Consider the following 20933-nt stretch of genomic DNA (forward strand, 5'->3'; position numbering starts at 1 on the left):
CCCTCTAATACTTTCTTACATTACCGATGTAACGTAACGCATTGTAGCCGCCTGCCGCGTGTAAGGATAAAATTTTCCCTTACTTTCAGGGCGAAAAAAAAATCCTTAAATGCGGTAGGGCTTTAACAGGCCCTTAAATTTCACCCCTGCCTTTCATTATTCTTGTAACCCTACCCATTACTCAATAACCCAACTCGTACTTTTTATGTCTTAAATAATTCATTACGATTTACGTACCGCGCATTTATTTTAGGATCTCTAAAATATTTATAAATTTTTATCGGATTATATTTTAACCAAGTTTACGATAAATTATAAATTTATATGGTTTGAATCGTTGCAATGCAGAATTAACCAAAAATACATACTACAATATTCCCAATAATTAAATGCTTGATTAAAATTTAATCTACTGAATTATATAACAGAAGTAGAATATTAATAATATCGATTGTTTTTTTTTAATTTGATTTGCCCCAATTCTATAATAAATTAAAATATCTACGGATTCTCCACATTGTTTTATATTAAATTATAATTTAATAAAATGATTTAGCCGAGAAGAAATTCAATTTGGATAAAAATTGGGATTCCCTAAATTTTTTTTTATCCATCTTTCAGTTTTTTTACTTTCATAATTATAGCACTCAATTTAAAATAATAAACTCACAATATTTAATTGAATAATTAAATTCACAGCTATTTTTATTTGGGCTAAAAAAAATTAACGATATTCCTAATTACTAATTACTAAATTGCGAAAGTTTAAAAAATAAATTTTACTACTATAATAATTTTCATGACCCAGTTTTATAATTATCGAACAAAAACCGTAATTTAATAATTTCCATAATTTATGATTATGATATTGCATGCAGATAATAAATGCTAACTATTAATATAAATCCGCAACATTAAAAAGATAAATATAAAGAATCTTATTTAGCGTTAATAATAATGATATTTTAACAGATTTTACACGATCATGAGAAAATAGTTTGAAAGATCCACAATAGTTAATAAAAGTAAACGACACGAATGGTCTGTATAGCAGAGCAGTAGTAGTATTTATGGAAATGAACAGAGTTTAGTTTGAATCCTCTTTTTCACCCTCGTACTCTGTTCACTGCTACTGCTACTACTCGTGTCCTTCATATACCCATTATACTCTTCATAACGTCCTTTATTTTCTCTATTTTCCCGCTTTTATATACCTCTATCTCTTCCTATACCACAAGCTCATATCTCTACTACTCATTTCATACTCATTCTCTTCACTCATCATCTCATCATCTCCATAAAATTTATATTCTACATGAATCCATTCATAAATTTTCTATTTGATTCATCTCTTTACTTTTCATCACTCAGTAGCTCTTTTCAATAGATATAATTTTCGTATTCTTGTGTACTCTTTTAATTACGCAGCACTTATATAAGGCCTAATTATTATCTTAGTTATTAATATTATTATTATTATTACTATTAATTTATGCATCATGATAATAATAATTTATATCTGCAAAAGTAATTAGCACATGACTATTGAATCATTCACTGGCAATTAAATAACTCATGTAAGAAAGTATATAAACATAAGTACACTTAAAAGGTCAGTGACGTGAATATAAAATACTTTCTGTTGGCTCGTAAATAAGATTAAGTAAAAGAGTTTGAAAGACGATAGAGAGAGTAAACGTAGGTAGAAATTCAGAATGACGTAAGTAGTTATAAGGAGCCCAACTGGACTGCTTCGGGATATAGAAGTGGCTCTCTTTGCTCCGCGGTTGTCACTCGTGCATTCTACTTGCAACCTGTTGCTATCCATCTCTCTCTCTCTCCTCTTTACACAGGTACTCTCACTCGCTCTTACTCATAAAACCACTTTTCGTTCCCCTTTACTTGAGCTTTTCAAACGAGATCCTTGTTTCCTTTATTTCTCACTCTTGTCTTTACTTTAAAGTATGTCTATATCTGTAAATATATATATATACATATGCATACACATCTAAAGAAATTTCTCTGTACAAGCAATTAGGCTTAAAATTTTCGAGTAAAAACTCAGCGGAGAATCGAAGTGATTAATTGACGTTAGAATTTTAAACTTCGGTTTAAGATGAACGGAAAAGAATCAGTGTTACACACTTGGGAACTCTAGTCAGTGAATCGTGAATGAAAAAAGTGAAATAAAAAAATAAAAAGGGTTTACAAAGTCATTTCAAAGTGCACTATAGTTGAGTGTGTTGATGAAGTACCCAAGGGGTTGGACCGCAGGCAGCAGGTCTTTTGACCTATCCCTCGACTCTTAATTTTTGCCATTTCACGCGAGACACACGCAAGATACCCCAAGGGAAAAAAATACGAGGGGAGTTTATACACAACTTACTTTTAAAAATGCTTCATTTATTTATGAATTATTCATTATCATCGTATACTTTAAAAACATTTTATAAAATATTTTTTTAATTTAATTAAAATACGTTAATAATTTAAACCAGCTCGACGGAAATTATCCTCGCGTATTTTGCACATTGTTTATTAATTTTTTTTTTTCATTTCATTTGGGGTTCGTTACGAAACAAGACCTATTGTTAAAAATATCCACCTTGGGTATTTCCGGTGTTGTAAAAAAACAAAAAATTGTTTCGCGGAATTGGCGCAGATTTCAAAACACGGCAGGTGGCTCAGCGCACCTGGCATACGGGTATAACAACCGAAATAAACAATAAAAAAAAAATTACACACCATTTACTGTTGCTAGTGTGCTATATATATTTATATAGTATTAGTTATTGCTATTCGTGAGGTTCAAAAAATTTATTTAAATATTATACGTCTCTACCCGAATTATTTTTATCGAATTCGCAAGTCGTCTTATTATTATTATTATTTCCCATGTGATTAAACGAACCAACAGATGGTGACCAGGTGATTTTCTTATACCATCAAAATAATTACCAACCATATGTTTAGACAATCTAAGACAAGATGTGAGACCTCGGAATGACGACACAGAGCGAAATGGATTGGAGGAATAATATCTCAATTTAAATAAATAAAATGATTATAAAAAATGTAAAAATTATTATAAATCATCAGCTATCATAAATCACAACTAATATATCTTGACAAGTGAAAAAAATATGACAAGGTCTAATTGTATTTAATTATTAATTCAAGTGTGACGTGTTCATACTCTCAGTAGTTCAAGCAGCCAGATAAACATCGAGACTTGTAGTTCTTCCACGTGTCCCCTTGTCTCTTAAGCCAACCGTCTGGTTCTTTCGCTATCACGTGCAATTACCTTGACTCTTGAAGCTGCGGTTTGTCTCTCCCACACTACACCTACATACACACCTCCTTTCTTAGGGTACCACTTAGCTTATGTATATACTCTGATAAAACGGTTGATGTTGCCGTCTCGTGTAATAGTAGTGAGTCCCGTTCATGTATGTGACTTGATTCCGTCGTTCTCATCAATGTAGTCGTCCTCGTTCTCTTCCTCGTTGTCGTCTTCGTAGTCGGTACGGAGACTTTGATGTTGAAAAATACTTTTAGCACGTCCAACGATGAAAGATCTTCAAAATAGGTTAGGGGCACGGGAATGAAAGAGAGAAAGCACCGGCAAACGGAAAACGCCTTGGACATTTCAACTTTTTTTATTCTACCCTTTTACTTCTTCATCTTTTACTACGTCTTTATACTCATCCTTTAGTTTTCCTCTCTTATATACTCTTTTTTTATCACTCACAAACTTACTTTACACGAAACCATCTTGAGTTTTCTTTACATCCGTAACAACATCGCAGTTCAATTGCTAAAAGACTTTCTCTTCTTTGATGCGCCTAATTTACTAAATTATTATTCTGTTTACAATATAAATAAATAAATGAATGAATCCTCGCAGCCGTAGAGATTCCCTTTTAAAATATATATATACTAGCGAAAATTATAACGTGAAAGTTTATATACATTCTCTCTTTCTCGCTCATGAGCAGATACAGTATAACTGTTGGGTTATGTCGGGTATATACAGCTCTCGTCGTCACGCTAGGACGCCTCAGAGCCATTTCACGGAGTTTAATTCAGTTTATCTTGTGTCTCGAGGCGGATGAGGATAAGAAAATCCTTGAGGTATCGAGAGGTGAAAGTGAAGAGACATTTTGCATCTCGTTTTCACTTAAACTCTTTCTTCCCCCTGTGATGCATAACTCTCAGTTATTGCGAAAGTCAAACGAAAGAATGGAGAAGGTATAAAAATAAAATAAGAGAATAAAGAGCAAAGGAGAATGCAAAGCTTAAGATTGCCTTGACTAAAGGGTCGCCTATTAATTCGTTTAATTGTGCTGACGAATCAAATACTAAGAACTCCGAATCCCGAGCGAGCGGTGGGTCTCGTGCAAATTATCGTGAATTCTCAGACAAGGGGGACCAGTACGTTTGGGCCAAGATTGGCGGCGGTTATGTCGGCAAGCTGTGTTAAAACGTGCTTATAAGAGTGCGAATGAGCAAGAAAAAGGGAGATGTGGAATTAAGGAGAGAAAGGGAGAGAGAGAAAAAGAGAAAACTGCCAAGTGTTAAGGGTGGGTAACCCTTAGCTTGAGAGTTGAGACTATGTTCTGTATGCTTGCACTCTAGAAACTCTAGAGCACTCGAGCTCTACTCTGGTATTGGTAAGAGCTCCTCATTAAACGATCACTTGATTATTTTCTTAAAATAATTTAACCCACACCCATTGCCATCTCTCTCTCTCTTTCTTTCTCTCCCTCTTTTTCCATAACTACCACAACGAGCAATTAAATAATTCCGTTATTTTTATTGCTAACTCTATAGTATAATTCTTTACCAGCACCCTCAGTGTACTCTTTGATCAAACTTTATTTTAAATTAGTAAAAGATTAACACCAACTTCAAACTCAACTTATTCTTCAGGGAGGTTGAATAAAAACCAAGCACTCATCTTATTTTTTTATGTTTACTTCATCTTTATTTCTTCTCTTGAACACACAAAAATGTACAACTACTGTCAAGTCTTTTCGAGTTTTCGAATTAACTCTCCACTCAGGTAAAGGCAGCACCAACTTGACTACTTGTGGCAGAATACGAGAACAAGACAAGCTTTCCTGTTAACAGGCAGGTATGTTTAAAGTACTTACAAGTGCAGGATGAAAAGTATAGAGAGAAAAAAAAAGAATAAGAGGTTTGTCAGTAGTTACGACTACAAGTTTTAGAAGATGATGTGAAAACGTGACCAACTTGTCGTGAGTAGCATCAACCCGAAACCTTTCGTCACCTACTACCACAACTAGTACTTTTGCTCTTCAAAATACTGAAATACTGGCAGCGAGGTATAGCTGTAAGGATCCACTCTGAAATCCTCTGTCTCTCATTGATTTGTCTGCAGCGCTTCGCTACAACATCTCAACCGAGACATAAGGATTTCGTCGTCTTCATCGAATCTGAAGAATCATTGAACGAAGGAAGATAAGAAATCAAAGTCGACTATTCTACTGACTCATCGTTCATCTCTTATAATCCACCCTGAGTTTTTATATCCCTTTTATTCCATCACTCCCTAATAAAAAATAGTTAATTGTCATGATGAGTAATAAAGATATAAATAAGATTTCCAATTAATTACGACGTCGTTTTGTCGTATGACGCAAACCGAGCCTTGACCCACTCGGCGGGATACGATTTATGCGATGACGTTAAAGCAGCTTTATATACTCTCACCCTCTTCCATTTACCTCCCGCGCTGTCTCGCATATAGTGACTAACGATATCGACGAGAGCTGAACGAAGAGATTAGCAGCAGCAGTTGCACCAGCAGTTGTACCAGAACCAGCAGCGCTGGCGCTTGCAGTAGTAGCAGAAAGTCGTCGAGGATGGCAAAGTCCTTTCTAATCTCGCTTATCGCCTTACAGAGTTACACCAACCTACATCCACCCACGAGCCCTATATATACAAGAGTGAGTGAGAAAAAGAATAATGCACAACTAGAAGCAAAGTAAGAAGAGTAACTGGGAATAAACGGTCAGGCTTAAACGTGCCAGTATTTTCCGCGAACCTCATCGTTGATCCTATTATCGGACATGGAAGCCCCTGCAAAATGTCGCGTGACTCTGTCGTCGGTGGTCTAACTTTAGCCGACTTGAACACATATTTTAAACCGTCTACTTATTCCAACGACTAACGACTAACGAACATATTTCTCTTCATTCCACTATTTCGAGTTTAACGTAATACATTGTTAGCTCTACATATACGCCCATATTTAAAGAGGGGGAGGTAGTAACTCCCCTATTTTCCATATCCCAACGACACATTGGCGTCTGCAGAAAGGAAAGAGGAAGTAGAAAAAAAAAATAAAAAAAAAAATAAGGTTATACTTTGAACAAAATTAAGGCAAATTGTGGTCCTTCGGCTATCACGGAAAATCGATATGTAAATCTACGCGCAAATCCTAGTAATCTCGCGACCCCGCCGCGTTGGCTCATAGTAATAGTAGGTAGAAGTAGTAGCAGCTATAGAAGCTTGTAGTAGCTGCCTGACTGCCTGCACCCTTGCCAAAGTTACTTCAAAATTGTTGAGAAAGGGGCGTTGGATATACTACACGAGATGGGAAGAGGACACATGGGTTATAAAGTGGGGTTAGTCCTGGACTGAAGGATCATTTTGCCACTACTACTACTACTACTATTACTACTACTACTACTGCTGCTGCTGCTGCTTCTGTTCGTCTAGACCACCTTCAGGCAGATGAATGGCGGATCTCTCACAAAAAGGGTCGGAAGAGAGACGGGTTCGAGTTCGCATTGAGATCATACATGGATACAGAAAAAGATGCGATGTTATGTTACGTATCACTTGTTTAATATTCTAAGAGCATAAGAGACACGTACTTTTTTATATTTATTATTTGATGAAAGTCCAAAAAATTTATAAAATAATATGCCTTCAATTGAAATGAAACGGCCTGTATTCACCCTCGGAATTCATATAAAAAATTAAATAAAAATTGAAATATTCAATTAATGATAAATTATGATTATGATATAATGTAGTATGAACGAATTTTCAATACTGAAAAATGGGAGTAGGTTAAAATAACTAAAATATATTATTAATAAATGGTGAATATAAATATTTCATCAACTAAATTTAACGAATATTTTTCAAAGAACTCTTATAATATATTCATTTCCTTAATGGATTGAAATAAAAATAACTCAATTATAACTGCTTCTTAAATCGATTGAACAGCTAAATTGAACAAGAAAACAATCATGAAATAGAGAAAGGGAGATCAATTGAAAGGTTCAATTATCTTGTCGCTTAAGAAGAGAAGAAAAAAGGAGATAATTGAGTCAGTATTTTCGAGATCGTTAACTTTATAAAATAATAGCGGTTCAATAAAGCTTTTCTTCAGGTTAAATATCTTTATGTTTATACATGAAATATGATACATATATACGATAGATATACAAGAGTTTCTCGTGTAGTATAAAAAAGGTAACATTATTTTGTATTCAACCGTCCGTCCGTGGTGGTAGACCCATATTGGTCGGTTTAGCCATTGAAGGCTTGTTATTCTTTACTTCTTTATTCAGAGTCACTAAACATACCCTATACTGTTTGCTTATTTAAAAATCTTTAATTTTTAGCCCGCAATTTTAAGACCGACAGGTAAATATCTGAAAACCTAAACCAACTCATTCTTTAACATACAATAGAACAATACAATCTATTGTCTTGTATATTGTATAAAGTCGACAACTCATCATAACTTATAAAACAATTTCATGCATTTGAATAAATCCACTAGCAACATCAGCAAAAATTATTATAACAATAGCAGTTTTAGTTTTATTATTTTTATTACTACATTTATTATATTAAAAGTAAACAAGAACTGTATTATTTATGGACTTGATCAAATAAATCTAAATTTAAAGCTTAGTATCAGCTTTATGTAACCGCAAACGTGCTTAATTAGCCGATATTTGAGAGCACATTGCATTCTCACTAGCAAGTTTAGAACCAGCAGCGAGGGCGTATCCCGGCGCAAGTTTACGCGCACAAATTACTATTACCAAAAGCCACTGAATTTTCATTGAAAGGGATGAGACTAAGATAGACAGATAGATAGATAGATAGATAAAGAAAGAGAGAGAGAAAGAGAGAGAGTACCGTACTGACTGATAGTTAACAACTGGTTAGAATGCTTCAAGCTAAACTATTACTTCTAATCCACTCCGTGAGTAAACGTCTTACCTGAACTATTAATGTTTAAGTCTAATTAGTGTACCATTACACAAGTTTCTTCCTCTACACCGTCTTTGTTAAATTTCTCCAAATACAAATATGTAATTTACCAGGTAAACATTATCGCTTTACAAAATTGACTATTTGCTTTGGATAATTTATACTGACTAAATGAACTTATCAGATGTAGATCTAAAGATTATTTAATGATAATTACCATTAAAATAAAAGCAAATGAAGCTGAAATCGGATATAAAATTATTATTTTCTCTTTATATATACAGATATACATGTGTGTGTGTGTGCGATTAATTCGAAATGCAATTTATGGAAGCTCTGGGTATTCTACTCCCATCGTAATCGATGCCGCGTTTATTGCCCATCGACTCGTTTATTACGCTTCCGCGGTCTCAATATTGACTCACCACCCGGACCACCACAGACCCCGCCCAATCACCCGTATATTCCCTAGAATATTTCTCCATTCATTGACATTCCACCTCGGAATTTTTTTTGTTTTATAAATTCCAACAGATAGCCCAGCTAAAAAGTTATCCTCGTTTCAAGTGTTAGAAATAATAAAAAAATACTTTTCATTTATAATATTGACTCATCGATTTTATATAAATATTTTAATCTACTACTTGAAATACAATATTTATATTTATAACTTAATATTTTTATTTGTTTGTTTATAGGGACGATGCAACCGTGAAAAACCACCATGCAAATACTTCCATCCACCACAACATTTGAAGGATCAGTTACTAATAAATGGTCGCAATCATTTAGCTCTAAAAAATGCCCTCATGCAACAAATGGGATTATCACCGGGACAAGGACTTGTGCCTGGTCAGGTGCCCACAGTGGTATGTCAAATTTATAAACAGGAAATCAAACATGCTTTTATTATAATCTATTTTTAATATTATTTTTTTTTAATGCATCCATCATTCATGTCAGTCCATAGTATTACTGCTATTAAAACTTTATCAACTAGTGAACTAGATTTATATATATATATATTTATATAACCAATTAAATTGATTGGATTGTTTGTAAGCTAATGTGATGAATGCACTGATATTCATGTTTTTTTTTATCCCACTGCATTTTTTTTCTTATGCGTTTAAATGAGCATTTAAATTTCACCTCACGGTTCATTAATAGCATGTTGCATGTAAAGAGTTTATAAATAATTTTTTAAAATTTATCATAAATCTACTCTGCGGTATCCTCTCAATTATAGTTTATTTCAACAACTTTAATTTTTCTTAAAAAGAAGTATCAATGTATGAATACTAAATTAAATAAATAAATAATAAAATTAATTGAGCGTTAATATTTGTACATAAATAATAAAAAACAAAATTTTATTCTATTAAAGTATATATACCGAGTAAATTAAATATTGGAATACTTAATAAGTTTAATCAAAGTGTAAACGAGAGGTTTTCGCGAGTATTAGAATTTAAATGAACTAAATGAAATGCAACATATATAGTAATGATATCAACGCGCATGCCGGCGTGTATGTGTGCTTGTGTTTAACAAACGTATATATATATATAGATATATGTACCATAGCTTTCATATTTATATTTATGAAATAACTTTTGAAATTGTATAATACATCAATTATCATACAAATTTATTAAATTATTGCTTACTATTAAATTATTCACACGCGGATATTTGTATGATGCTATATATATATATTAGGGTGCTTCGTTTCCGGCGAAAGTATTTTTTTTGTTGCTCATCAAGCAAAATATTGTTTTTTATGCTAAAACAAAAATTCCTGCCAAGTTTGAGCTCTTAATTCCAACCCGAAGTACTTTCCATTTGATTACAAAGATTTCCCGTTTACAATACACGTAAATTAAATTACTTTCTAATACTCAGCTGCGTTTTATGATATCGACGCAGTTTTGGTCGCAAATTGTAGGGCATTTGGTATTCTTCAAAAGTGCCCATACTAACTTAGCTGTAATTCCAGCTGTTTCACTGATGTCCGCTGCGGAAGTCATTTTTCGTATCAAATTGACCATTATTGGCTTGTGGAACGTAAACCAATGAATGTACACCAAAAATGTAAATAGGAATTTTATAGGAAATTTTATATCCTTCAAAAAAAGTCCTATGAGTCAAGTCGCTAAAGTCGATAGTTTCCGAGCTATAGAAGTTTTAATAATTTAAAAAATATAATATTAAAAAAAATGACAGTTGCTATTTTATTTTTTAAATTATTAAAACTTCTATAGCTCGGAAACTATCGACTTTAGCGACTTGACTCATAGAACTTTTTTTTAAGAAAATAAAATTTTCTAAAAAATTCCTATTTACACTTTTGGTGTGCATTCATTGGTTTACGTTCCGCAAGCCAATAATGGTCAATTTGATACGAAAAATGACTTCCGTAGCGGACATCAGTGAAACAGCTGGAATTACAGCTAAGTTAGTATGGGCACTTTTGAAGAACACCAAGTGCCCTACAATTTGCGACCAAAACTGCGTCGATATCATAAAACGCAGCTGAGTATTAGAAAGTAATTTAATTTACGTGTATTGTAAATGGGAAATCTTTGTAATCAAATGGAAAGTACTTCGGGTTGGAATTAAGAGCTCAAACTTGGCAGGAATTTTTGTTTTAGCATAAAAAACAATATTTTCCTTGATGAGCAACAAAAAAAAATACTTTCGCCGGAAACGAAGCACCCTAATATATAAATATACATATATTTTAGTGGTTGTTAAAAAACCAAATTTTCTCAGACGCTTAATGAAAAGCTTCTGTTTAGAGAAAATATACATGGGGAATTTGGTTTTTTTTATTTTTAAGTAAGAAGTTTATTCTTCGATACAATCGCGGTTTTTTTTTCGAATATCTCATGAAATATGCAGATTAAAGGAAAAAATCATAGGAACAATTTTGTAGGAAATGAAATTCTTGACAAAAAAGGTCAGATTCATTTTTTTTATAAAATGTGTATTTATGAAGATATTTTGAAAAAACTTTATTCAGATCGTATGAATTGAGCGTTTTAAGGATTACAAGTGTTGAAAATAACATTTTTCTAAATATATAGAAACTATAATAAGCATCAATGATTGATATGTTACGAGTTACGAAGTTGTCTATATTAAAAAAAAAAACGTTAATTTCAACATTCGTAATCCTTAAAATGCTCATTTGGTGAAATCTAAAAGTTTTTTTAAAATATCTTCATAAATACACATTTTTTGAAAAAAATGAACATGACCTTTTTTGTACAGAATTTTATTTTCTACAAAATTGTTTCTATGATTTTTTCCTTTAATCTGCATATTTCATAAGATATTTAAAAAAATCCGCGATTGTATCGAAAAAATGAACTTTGATCGTCCTGAGGCACGTTTTCTTTATATTTAAACAGAAAAAACCATATTCCCCACGTATTTTTTCACTAAAAGAAAAGCTTTCTATGGGGCACCTGAGAAAATTTAATTTTTAACAACAACCCTAATATATATAACAGCGTACTTAGTACAATTATTATTAATTCCCTCACTTAGTTGTTCCATCAAAAACACATAGCTTACAATAAACTAAAGAAAAAAAAATATATATAAATTAATACTTATAACAAAAAAAAAAAAAAAAAAAAAAAAAAAACAATAGATACAAGTATGATTTTTTTTTATTTGTTTATTTAATCATTATACTACACGTATGACCGCCTGTCTGTCTCCTATGTTTGCCGCTGTGGTGCTCGTGGTTGTGGTTGATTGTTGGTGTATTCTCCGATCGCTACAAATGGCGAACAGGAGGGCCAACCTCCTCCGCCATCTGCGCACCATCACCTCCAACAGCAAATCCAGCAACAACTTCTCGCTACCCACGCCTTTATGGTAACTTTTGGTTTTGGTTTGGCTTTCACTAATTGAACAAAAAAAAAATTAATTAATTAAATAAATAAAAGCTAAAGTAATTAGAATTAAATATAAAAATAACATAAAGTTAATTCAAAGAAAATAAATAAATAAAAAGATTTAATTGATTGAACGTAAATAGAGAGATAAAAGTTTTTAAGTGACGACTGAAAAGCTCGCCGACGAGTATCAGAAAGTATATTACAATCTTCTAATTACCTAAGCTTTGATGAAAGTTGACTTTAAATTGAATTCGCGTACTAGAATCCAGATAATTGAAATTCCAATATACACTTACACTAAGATAAATTTATCTCGTCGTCGAGCAGTTTTAAAGTTTACTCTTGCTAGTGTGTAGTAGTTAGAAAGGCTTGTAGTTTTTATATACATATATATACATATATATATAATGTCAATGAAAGTAAGAAAACATATAACTTTATATAGTTGATACAGTTTGATGTTTTTTTGCGCATGCTTTAGATGTTTTTATATATATATATTTTAAATACATATCTATATTTATAACTATTTATTTATTTATTAATTTATCGTACATATGCGGATATGTATTTATATATTTATATAAATGTTATAACGGCTTGTCACAATGTACACTTGGAGAGGGAGCAATGCAACCAATACATACACAGTAGATATTTTTATATTGTGTCAGACAAAAAGTAGAATAAAGTTAAGATTCAAGAGCACAAGAAGACATTAATAATAAAGTAATATTCAAGTGATCCGTACAAAAGGATCCCAGTCGTTTATTCATACTCTCCAATGGTGCTTTGATGTCACCGAGTTGCTTTCGCAAAAAATTATAACGTTATGTATCTATATACGAGTGTATTTATATACATTTATATACAGTAATAAATTTGAAACGATAACTAAAAAAATTATAACTCGCGCACGTTAATGATAAAATATTTAACGCGGGAGTTTAAACGATTGAAAAAGACGACTCAGAGTTAAAATATATTATTAATATAATATGTACATAAAATAAAAGCACAATTTATATATTTATTAAAAAATAATACGCAAAACTTTCTCTCTCTTTCTCTCTCTCTCTCTCTGAATCTCTTACTCAGTGCTTTTTAACTCGTGAATAAACCAACGAGTATTTAATTATAAGATTAAAACTAACTCACGCCCTCCTGGATCTTTTCCGGGGCGTTTCTCTTTATTTCCACAGGCCACCAATCCATACCTGACTGGAATGCCGCAGGTGAATAACACATACACGCCGTACTTCACGCCAAGTCCGATAATGCCGGCGATAATGGGACCAGCCGACCCTACGGGGGTTGGTAGCCCGTTGGGAGTGGTGCAGCAGACGGTGGCGATGCCGCAGAAGATGCCACGTACCGATCGTCTCGAGGTATGTCTACCACCAAACTACATTCAGCACGGCGGCCAACACGGCGCCGGTGCAGCCCAGTGCCCGATGACAGGGCCTAACGCCGTTTACCAGGTCCCAGCAGGTCCTCCTAATCAGGTGTCGCCTGTCTCCACGATGCAATCGGTTAATCAATCATCACCCACTATCACCAGTTCCGTATGCACACCCCTACATAACCCTCATCATCATCATCATCCCATCCACAACCTCGTTTACGTCCACGCGTACTACTAAAAATACAATTTTTAAGAATTAATAAATAAATACCGTCATATTTATTTACAACATCAACATGATGCGATATAAATACTATTACTGATATTATTACTATTAATATTATTTTTATTATTATCATTATTATTATTATTACTACTATTACTATTATTATTAACCGCTCGGGGATCGGATGTCGACTAGCACGTAATCCCATCTCCGAGACGGCCCGCAATACACTCGTGTGAATTTATTTTTAAAAAATAAAATAAAATAAAATAAATAATAATAAAAATAAAAAATAAGCGAAACTAGATCTAAATGCGTGATTATTTACTGATCACTTAATACTTTCAGTTAGTTTAGATACATTTAAATTTATTATTATTATTATATATAAATAAATATATATAAAAAAATATAAAGTATATACATAAATATATTTATGACACATCGTATTGACGTTAGTTTTTTAACGTAAGATGACAGAGCAGTTGGTGAACACCTCAGGGGATGAATAATTTTTAAGGTAAAAAAATTCATGATAATAATGATGATGATGAAATATTTAAGAATGAAAGGAAAGAAAAAAGACAGAAACAGACCACGTGTCTCTTGTAAAAATTTTTTCGCGCATCACATTTTTATTCTAAGAAAAGTTGAGATGAATGATTTTCGTCTGGTCGTCGGTTGCGACGGTTCTTCAAGAGCGTTTTACTTTTCACGCCAACGTTAACAAGAAAAAAAATAAAAAGAAATCTGTCGCTTCATTTCCCTGGCGTGTACACCAAGACAGTTGACACGTTGAGTGCTGGATCAAGATGAAAAAAAATAAATTAAATAAATAGTAATAAATAAAAAATAATTTAGGATAAAAATTTATTTTTTTAGTTACTGTTTTATTGTTTAGGAATTTTTTTAGCGGTTTAAAATTTCAATAATGTTATTATATATGCACTCGGCGTGTTTGAAAACGACCATAGACAAACTAGGATTTTTTCTTATAGAATTTTGAATAATTAATGAGTAGAGAACAATGACGTGAGTGAATTAAATGAGAATTAAGCAACAAAAATAATAATAATAATAACAATAATAATAATTATTATTATTAATACAAGATTAAATATATGATAAGAGATTATTCGTAAAAATAATATTTTTTAGTGTTCCTGCGAGTATCGAAGTTTGATGAAATAAACAAAAAATACATTTTTTTTTATTTCACTTTTATTTTTTATTCATAGACAAGTTTGAATAAAAATATATAAAATACAAAACAACGATTCATTCTTAAGGCCTGAGGGTGAATTTAATGAACTAGGATACTGATAAATAAACGTTTGTAAATTATTAAGGACTATTGATGATAGTCGGGTCAGCATGAGAATGATTACAAAATAAAAAATATAATTAAAAAAAAAAAAAATTAAATAAATAAAAATAAAAAAAAAATAAAAAAATAAAAAAAAATAAAAACAAAAAAATTAAACATAAAAACATTTCTCAAATTTTGGAGGATGTGAGTGTCGATGAACACCGGATACTATAAAGCCGCAGAGTCAAAAAAGCGAGGGTTCGCGGGTTCGAGTCGACGACAACGAAAAAAATAATAATTCACAGATCGTGGAAATTGAATCGCGTGCCAGGGATAAAATTGACACGATACAAGTAAAAAAAAATAAAACTAAAAATAATAATGTGACAAGATAAAAATACTTGTCGAACCTCGCACAACCCGTCTCCAATTCGTCACGGAGACAATGAAGTGTATTGTATTTTTTTACGAAAAAGATAAAATGATAAAATAAACATACAAAAAAAATTAAAATAAAGCAAAAAAAGTATAAAGTGAAAAAAAAGAAAAAAAAAGTAAATAAATAAATAAAATCTCGCGATCTAGTTGGTAACGTGCGCGCAAAGCACGATATCGAACGTGAGACATCCTTTTATTATTCTTATTCTCTTCTTCCTCAACACATATATTATTCTTTTTCTTGATTCCTCAAGACGTTGCGTGTTTTACAATCAGTTGCGCGCACGCCCCGGCCATTTACTTGTCTCCTGAAACGTGTACACGCGGCCCCCGTGTTGTTAAGTGTAGACAGAAGGCATAAAGTAAAATAAGATGAGTAATAAAATTTAAAAAAATAAATTAAAATTAAACACGGGCGCGCGGACACGCTCGTGCCTTACTCGAAAATGTTTCTCGCCAAGTCAAGAAGAAGCTTCCCGATGATGAGGTTACTGTTACTCCCAATGTCTCCCGCGCAACGATCTGTCGCGATTTCCGTTGACTCGGTTTATCAGCGAACCCAAGCAATTAACGTGCAACAAAAATAATAAATACCTTATATTTAGATATGAATAACTTATTTATAGGATTAATAATTTATTTATAAGGTTTACATAGAATCATTTAATAGTTCGATAGTGTGTAATCTCAGATATCGCGTATGGAAAAAAGAAAAAATAAGAAAAGAAAAAAAAAATGTCACGGCGAGTGAGAGTTATAAATGTAATTAATACTTTAAATAAATATATAATAAAGCCTAATTGTGGCAACTTAAATTTTCATGTATACTCATGTACCTAGGTATACCTGACATGTGTTGTGCGAGTATTTAACAATTAGCTCACTCGTTTTGATTAAATAATAATTATATAAATACAAGGAATGAATAGATATATAGTAATATTTTTTCTTTTTTTTACAAACTTAATACGGAAATGGTTCGATAGTCACGTAAATATAAACAATAATAATGTGTAAGGACATCAGGCAGTTTTTATAAAACGCGCATTTAAAATAACGAGATTTAATTGTAACAGGGAGCGGGTCGAGCGGCGTTGCCGTTGAAAAATTTAAGAAAAAATAATAATAATAATGAAGGAACTCAAGTTTGGAAATTATATATACATATATCGTGTAATTCGGCCCGCGATTAATGACGCGACATTTAAAGATCTATATTATTGACATGCACTAATATAAAAATAAAAAGAAAAGTATCAACGACGTCTAACGTACCTTTTCGTAGGTAAATCTTATTAGATAGCTTTAGAAATCCGCCAGTGAATTTACCGGCGATCAGAAAAGGGAGATATGACTTTTTATGCGATCAACGAAATTACCACTTTTACTCCCTTCTATCTACCCATTACCTTCGTGTGTTTTTCCTCATTCTTAGTCAATCCCTTTATGTCCTCCATTTACTTCCTCATATTTTCCCTCCCACTATTTTTATCTCTATCTATCTAGCTCTCTCTCTTTCACTTTCTATCTTACTCGTGGATTAACTTTTTTGATAACTAAAAAAATTTAAAAAAAAAACGAATGTGAGTGAATATATATAGACACATATATCCCTTAGACCTTAGTCCCGAACGGACGGCGCCGAACAAATAAAATAATCAACAAAGATAAATAAAATACTAACTCAACAAATACGACGAAAGGAAAATAAATAAAAAAAAAAACTAAAATAACTTTGTGGAAAAATTTGATAAACGTGATGCGCATTTTAATTAATTTTGACAATATAAATTAAATATATAAACGAAAAATTTAGAGGAAACTAAATGATGTTGTATAGTCCGAAGCACACGGAGAGGTGAATTGTTATTTGTTGTATCCTGATTTTTTTCATTCAATTGTTCTTATAAAAATCTTATTGTTTGTCGATAAATTTAATTATTACAACAACAATTATTATTATTATTTTATAATAATTATCACATGAATTATTAAAAAAATAAAATAATAAGATGAATAATTCTTTATTATGTACGGATGCACGTTTGATAATAGAGAATTAATAAACTTTTTAAATAAACATACATATATACATATATAAATATAAATATAAATATATATATATATATATATATATATATATATATATATAAATGTATGTACGAATGCAAGTTTATTAATATAATAACTAAACTAAATAATATGTACAACATATATATTTAAAAAAATGAATAATGTCAACTTGCAATTACGCCCAAAAATAATTGAGTTATAAACTAAAAATGTACATGCATACGCACATAAAAAAAAACATATTCCATATGTATATAGTAGGTAGGTTAACAAATTAATCAATTATATTTTGTATTCACTACTAAACCGGTAGCAAAAATCGAATATTATATTTAAACCACAAACGTTTTTGATAAATTTTAAATAATATTTATTAAATTATTGTTAGTTAATTAAATAAATTTTTAATATTGTTTAGTATTTTTTGTTTTAATATTACAGTATTAATATTGGCTATTTGCTTATTTACTAAATTTATTTAAATTTTAAAATTATAAATTATTGAAAATATATTTAGCTTTATTATAAATAATTATTAATAAAATATAAAAAAAAAATAATAATAAATAAAAAAAAACGTTATTGGTTGAAGCGAATTTTCGAAATTTGCTTCCGGGCGTTACACTATGTAAGTGTCTATTATTCCCCGTGATATATATAATCTATAACATTCCTATTATATAAATATATACATATATACATATATATATATATATATATATATATACATATATACATATATATATATATATATATATATATATATATATATATATATATATATATATATATATTTATGTGTATAAATCTCTGCACCTTTATCTTTTTTTCTATTTTTACAAAAATAATTTATCAATACCCTCCGTTCCTCGGACGTCACCCGGCTTATATCCGGTATGAGTATGCAAGTGGCCCATACTACATTTATTAATATAATAATAATAATGAAAATAATTAATAAACAAAAACACGGGCCAAAGTGTCATATATTATAAATAATAAAGAAAGAAAGAAATAATTTAGCAGAAAACATGAATAAAAAATAAAAAATGCCATGGAAACATAAAAAAATATTAATGACAAAAGTTTAATAAAAAGTATACACGATGTGATATTGTTAATTGGATGATACTACGTTCTACCCACATTATTGCAGATAAGAAAAAACAATGGATAAGTTAATAATAAATAAGTGAATAAATAATTGAACGAACGACTGTTTGACTAATCATAATAATTGATTAACGATATTAATAATTATAACTTATTAATTAAAATAAATAACAATAATTGATTATTTAAAAATAACAATAATCATAAAATAATACCTACTTGTGATGATGTACTGCGATGACTTGCATTGAGTCCGGGTCACGCGAAATCTTTTGATGATGGAATTAAAATAAAAACAAATGTAATTCAAACTAAATCATTTGCTCAGACTGTTTATTGTATTTCACGTAATTTATTTTATTAATCATTTTTTTTTTTTTTTATTGAACATTTACTTTGTTTCTGAAAATGTTTTTTTTCTTATTTATTTGCGCGACTTTGAATTTTAATAAACTTGAAATATGTTGCTTTTTTATTAAGTTCATTGAAATTACCATTTAATATTTTATTTTTTTATTTTTATTTAATTTGCTCACGTAAAAACTATATAAATCTTTATTAAAAAATCGCTTTCACAGCTTTTATGGTTAATTTAATTATTACATTTATCATTTTCGTTGTTATATTTTATTTTTCACCAAAAAAAAAATATATATATATATTATTAAAAAAAATAAAAATAACTACTAAATGATAAAAATAAAAAAAAAATCGCGCGGACTAGTGCACAATCCGTAACATTGATTCTTGTGGTTCGATGGGTATATTGACGTGCTTTTATGGTGACTCTGTTCGTTCGTAATAGTAGAAATATAACAGATTAGTGATGTGAACCTTAAACATCATGGGATATTCATACGTTTCAACATTAAGTTCGCTAATATACTATCAAATGTTGACATACACTTACATTATACATTACATTAAACACAATAGTTAAAATATCAGCAATACAAATTTACAAAGTTTAAATTTTACTAATTGCTGATTTTACAATAATAATAATAATAATAATAATAATAATAATAATAATAATAATAATAATTATTATTATTATTATTATTATTATTATTATTATTATTATTATTATTATTATTATTATTATTATTATTACACTCAGTTCAATCTCGAACAGAGTTGCCACGTCCACGTATAGTTGTATAGTGTCGATTCTCTCCTACATTAAGACAACTTGAATACTCCTCGTGATAAAAATCCTCATGATCCTCATATATAAACCCTTTTTCGTCTTCTTATCTTCATTTAAATAATTAGATGATTTAATAATTCGATAATTATTATTTACACTCGCTCGAACGATCTTTTATAGACGATTATTTAAAATACAAATACGATTGCCTGCTGCCTGTCTTTTTTACTTAATACTTATTAATAAAAATATAGTTACTGCCATGTAATTCCGACTGGTTACAGTGTCTATTAAAATTACAATAAAATAATTAATTCACTACTGCTTTTATTACAAATTAATTGTATAAAAATAATTTAAAAATGATAACCAGTCTGGATTATATATTAGGGAAGCAACAAAGCAACGCATACCTGAATGGTGGTAGAATGGATGCTAAGTAGAAAGATGTTTATTTTATTATTATTTTTTATTTTATTTTATTTTGTTTTCACACGTATTAATTTAAGCTACGCACATATTACCGAGTAATATATTTTATCGTTTATTTCATTTTATGACTAAAGAATAATTTAAAAATTGAATTTTATTAATAATTCAAAATTTTTCGATTTTGATCGTCGTAGCACTGATTATATTTTATTATTATTATTTTAATTGCTACATATATTCTAGAGCTGGTAACGTGAATGCTTTGATCAACTGTCAATATATTAAATTTCATATGAAAAATATATTGTATTATTTTTCTAGCGGAAATATAATTCAGCTTTCGTCGTTTCACTCAACATTTACAAATATATATGACAACCATCATGTATATCTAAAGAAAAAAACAATAATAACTATATTAATGTTTGCTAACTACTTATTATTATTATTATTATGCTATTATTTACCAGCTTACTCGTTGTGCAATGGTCACAAAAAAATAATTTAACGCTAATGTATTAAATTTCGCTCTTTATTTAATTATCAATGCCAAAAATTTTTCTTACGTAGTAATATAATTTAAATTTTTATATTTTATTTATAAT

The 20933-nt window shown here is 30.3% G+C and overlaps 1 protein-coding gene across 10 annotated transcripts in view; it reads left to right on the forward strand.

Moving 5' to 3' along the window:
- LOC103573241 (protein muscleblind) overlaps window positions 1-20933 on the forward strand; it is a 264440-nt gene that overhangs the window by 214079 nt on the left and 29428 nt on the right. For 6 of the 10 annotated variants that reach the window (XR_008404112.1, XM_053741219.1, XM_014442053.2 and 3 more), the window contains exons 4-6: window positions 8967-9137; window positions 12076-12159; window positions 13385-13570. Coding sequence is in view for 8 of the 10 variants with exons in the window: in XM_053741219.1 (XP_053597194.1) it covers window positions 8967-9137; window positions 12076-12159; window positions 13385-13570 (441 nt within the window). In the remaining 2 variants the exon portion in view is untranslated. The remainder of the gene's footprint in view (window positions 1-8966; window positions 9138-12075; window positions 12160-13384; window positions 13571-20933) is intronic. The other 4 variants (XR_008404113.1, XM_008552236.2, XM_008552237.2 and 1 more) reach the window with 1 other exon arrangement.

The sequence above is a fragment of the Microplitis demolitor genome, chromosome 8 (genome assembly GCF_026212275.2).
Source record: "Microplitis demolitor isolate Queensland-Clemson2020A chromosome 8, iyMicDemo2.1a, whole genome shotgun sequence".
NCBI lineage: Eukaryota > Metazoa > Arthropoda > Insecta > Hymenoptera > Braconidae > Microplitis > Microplitis demolitor.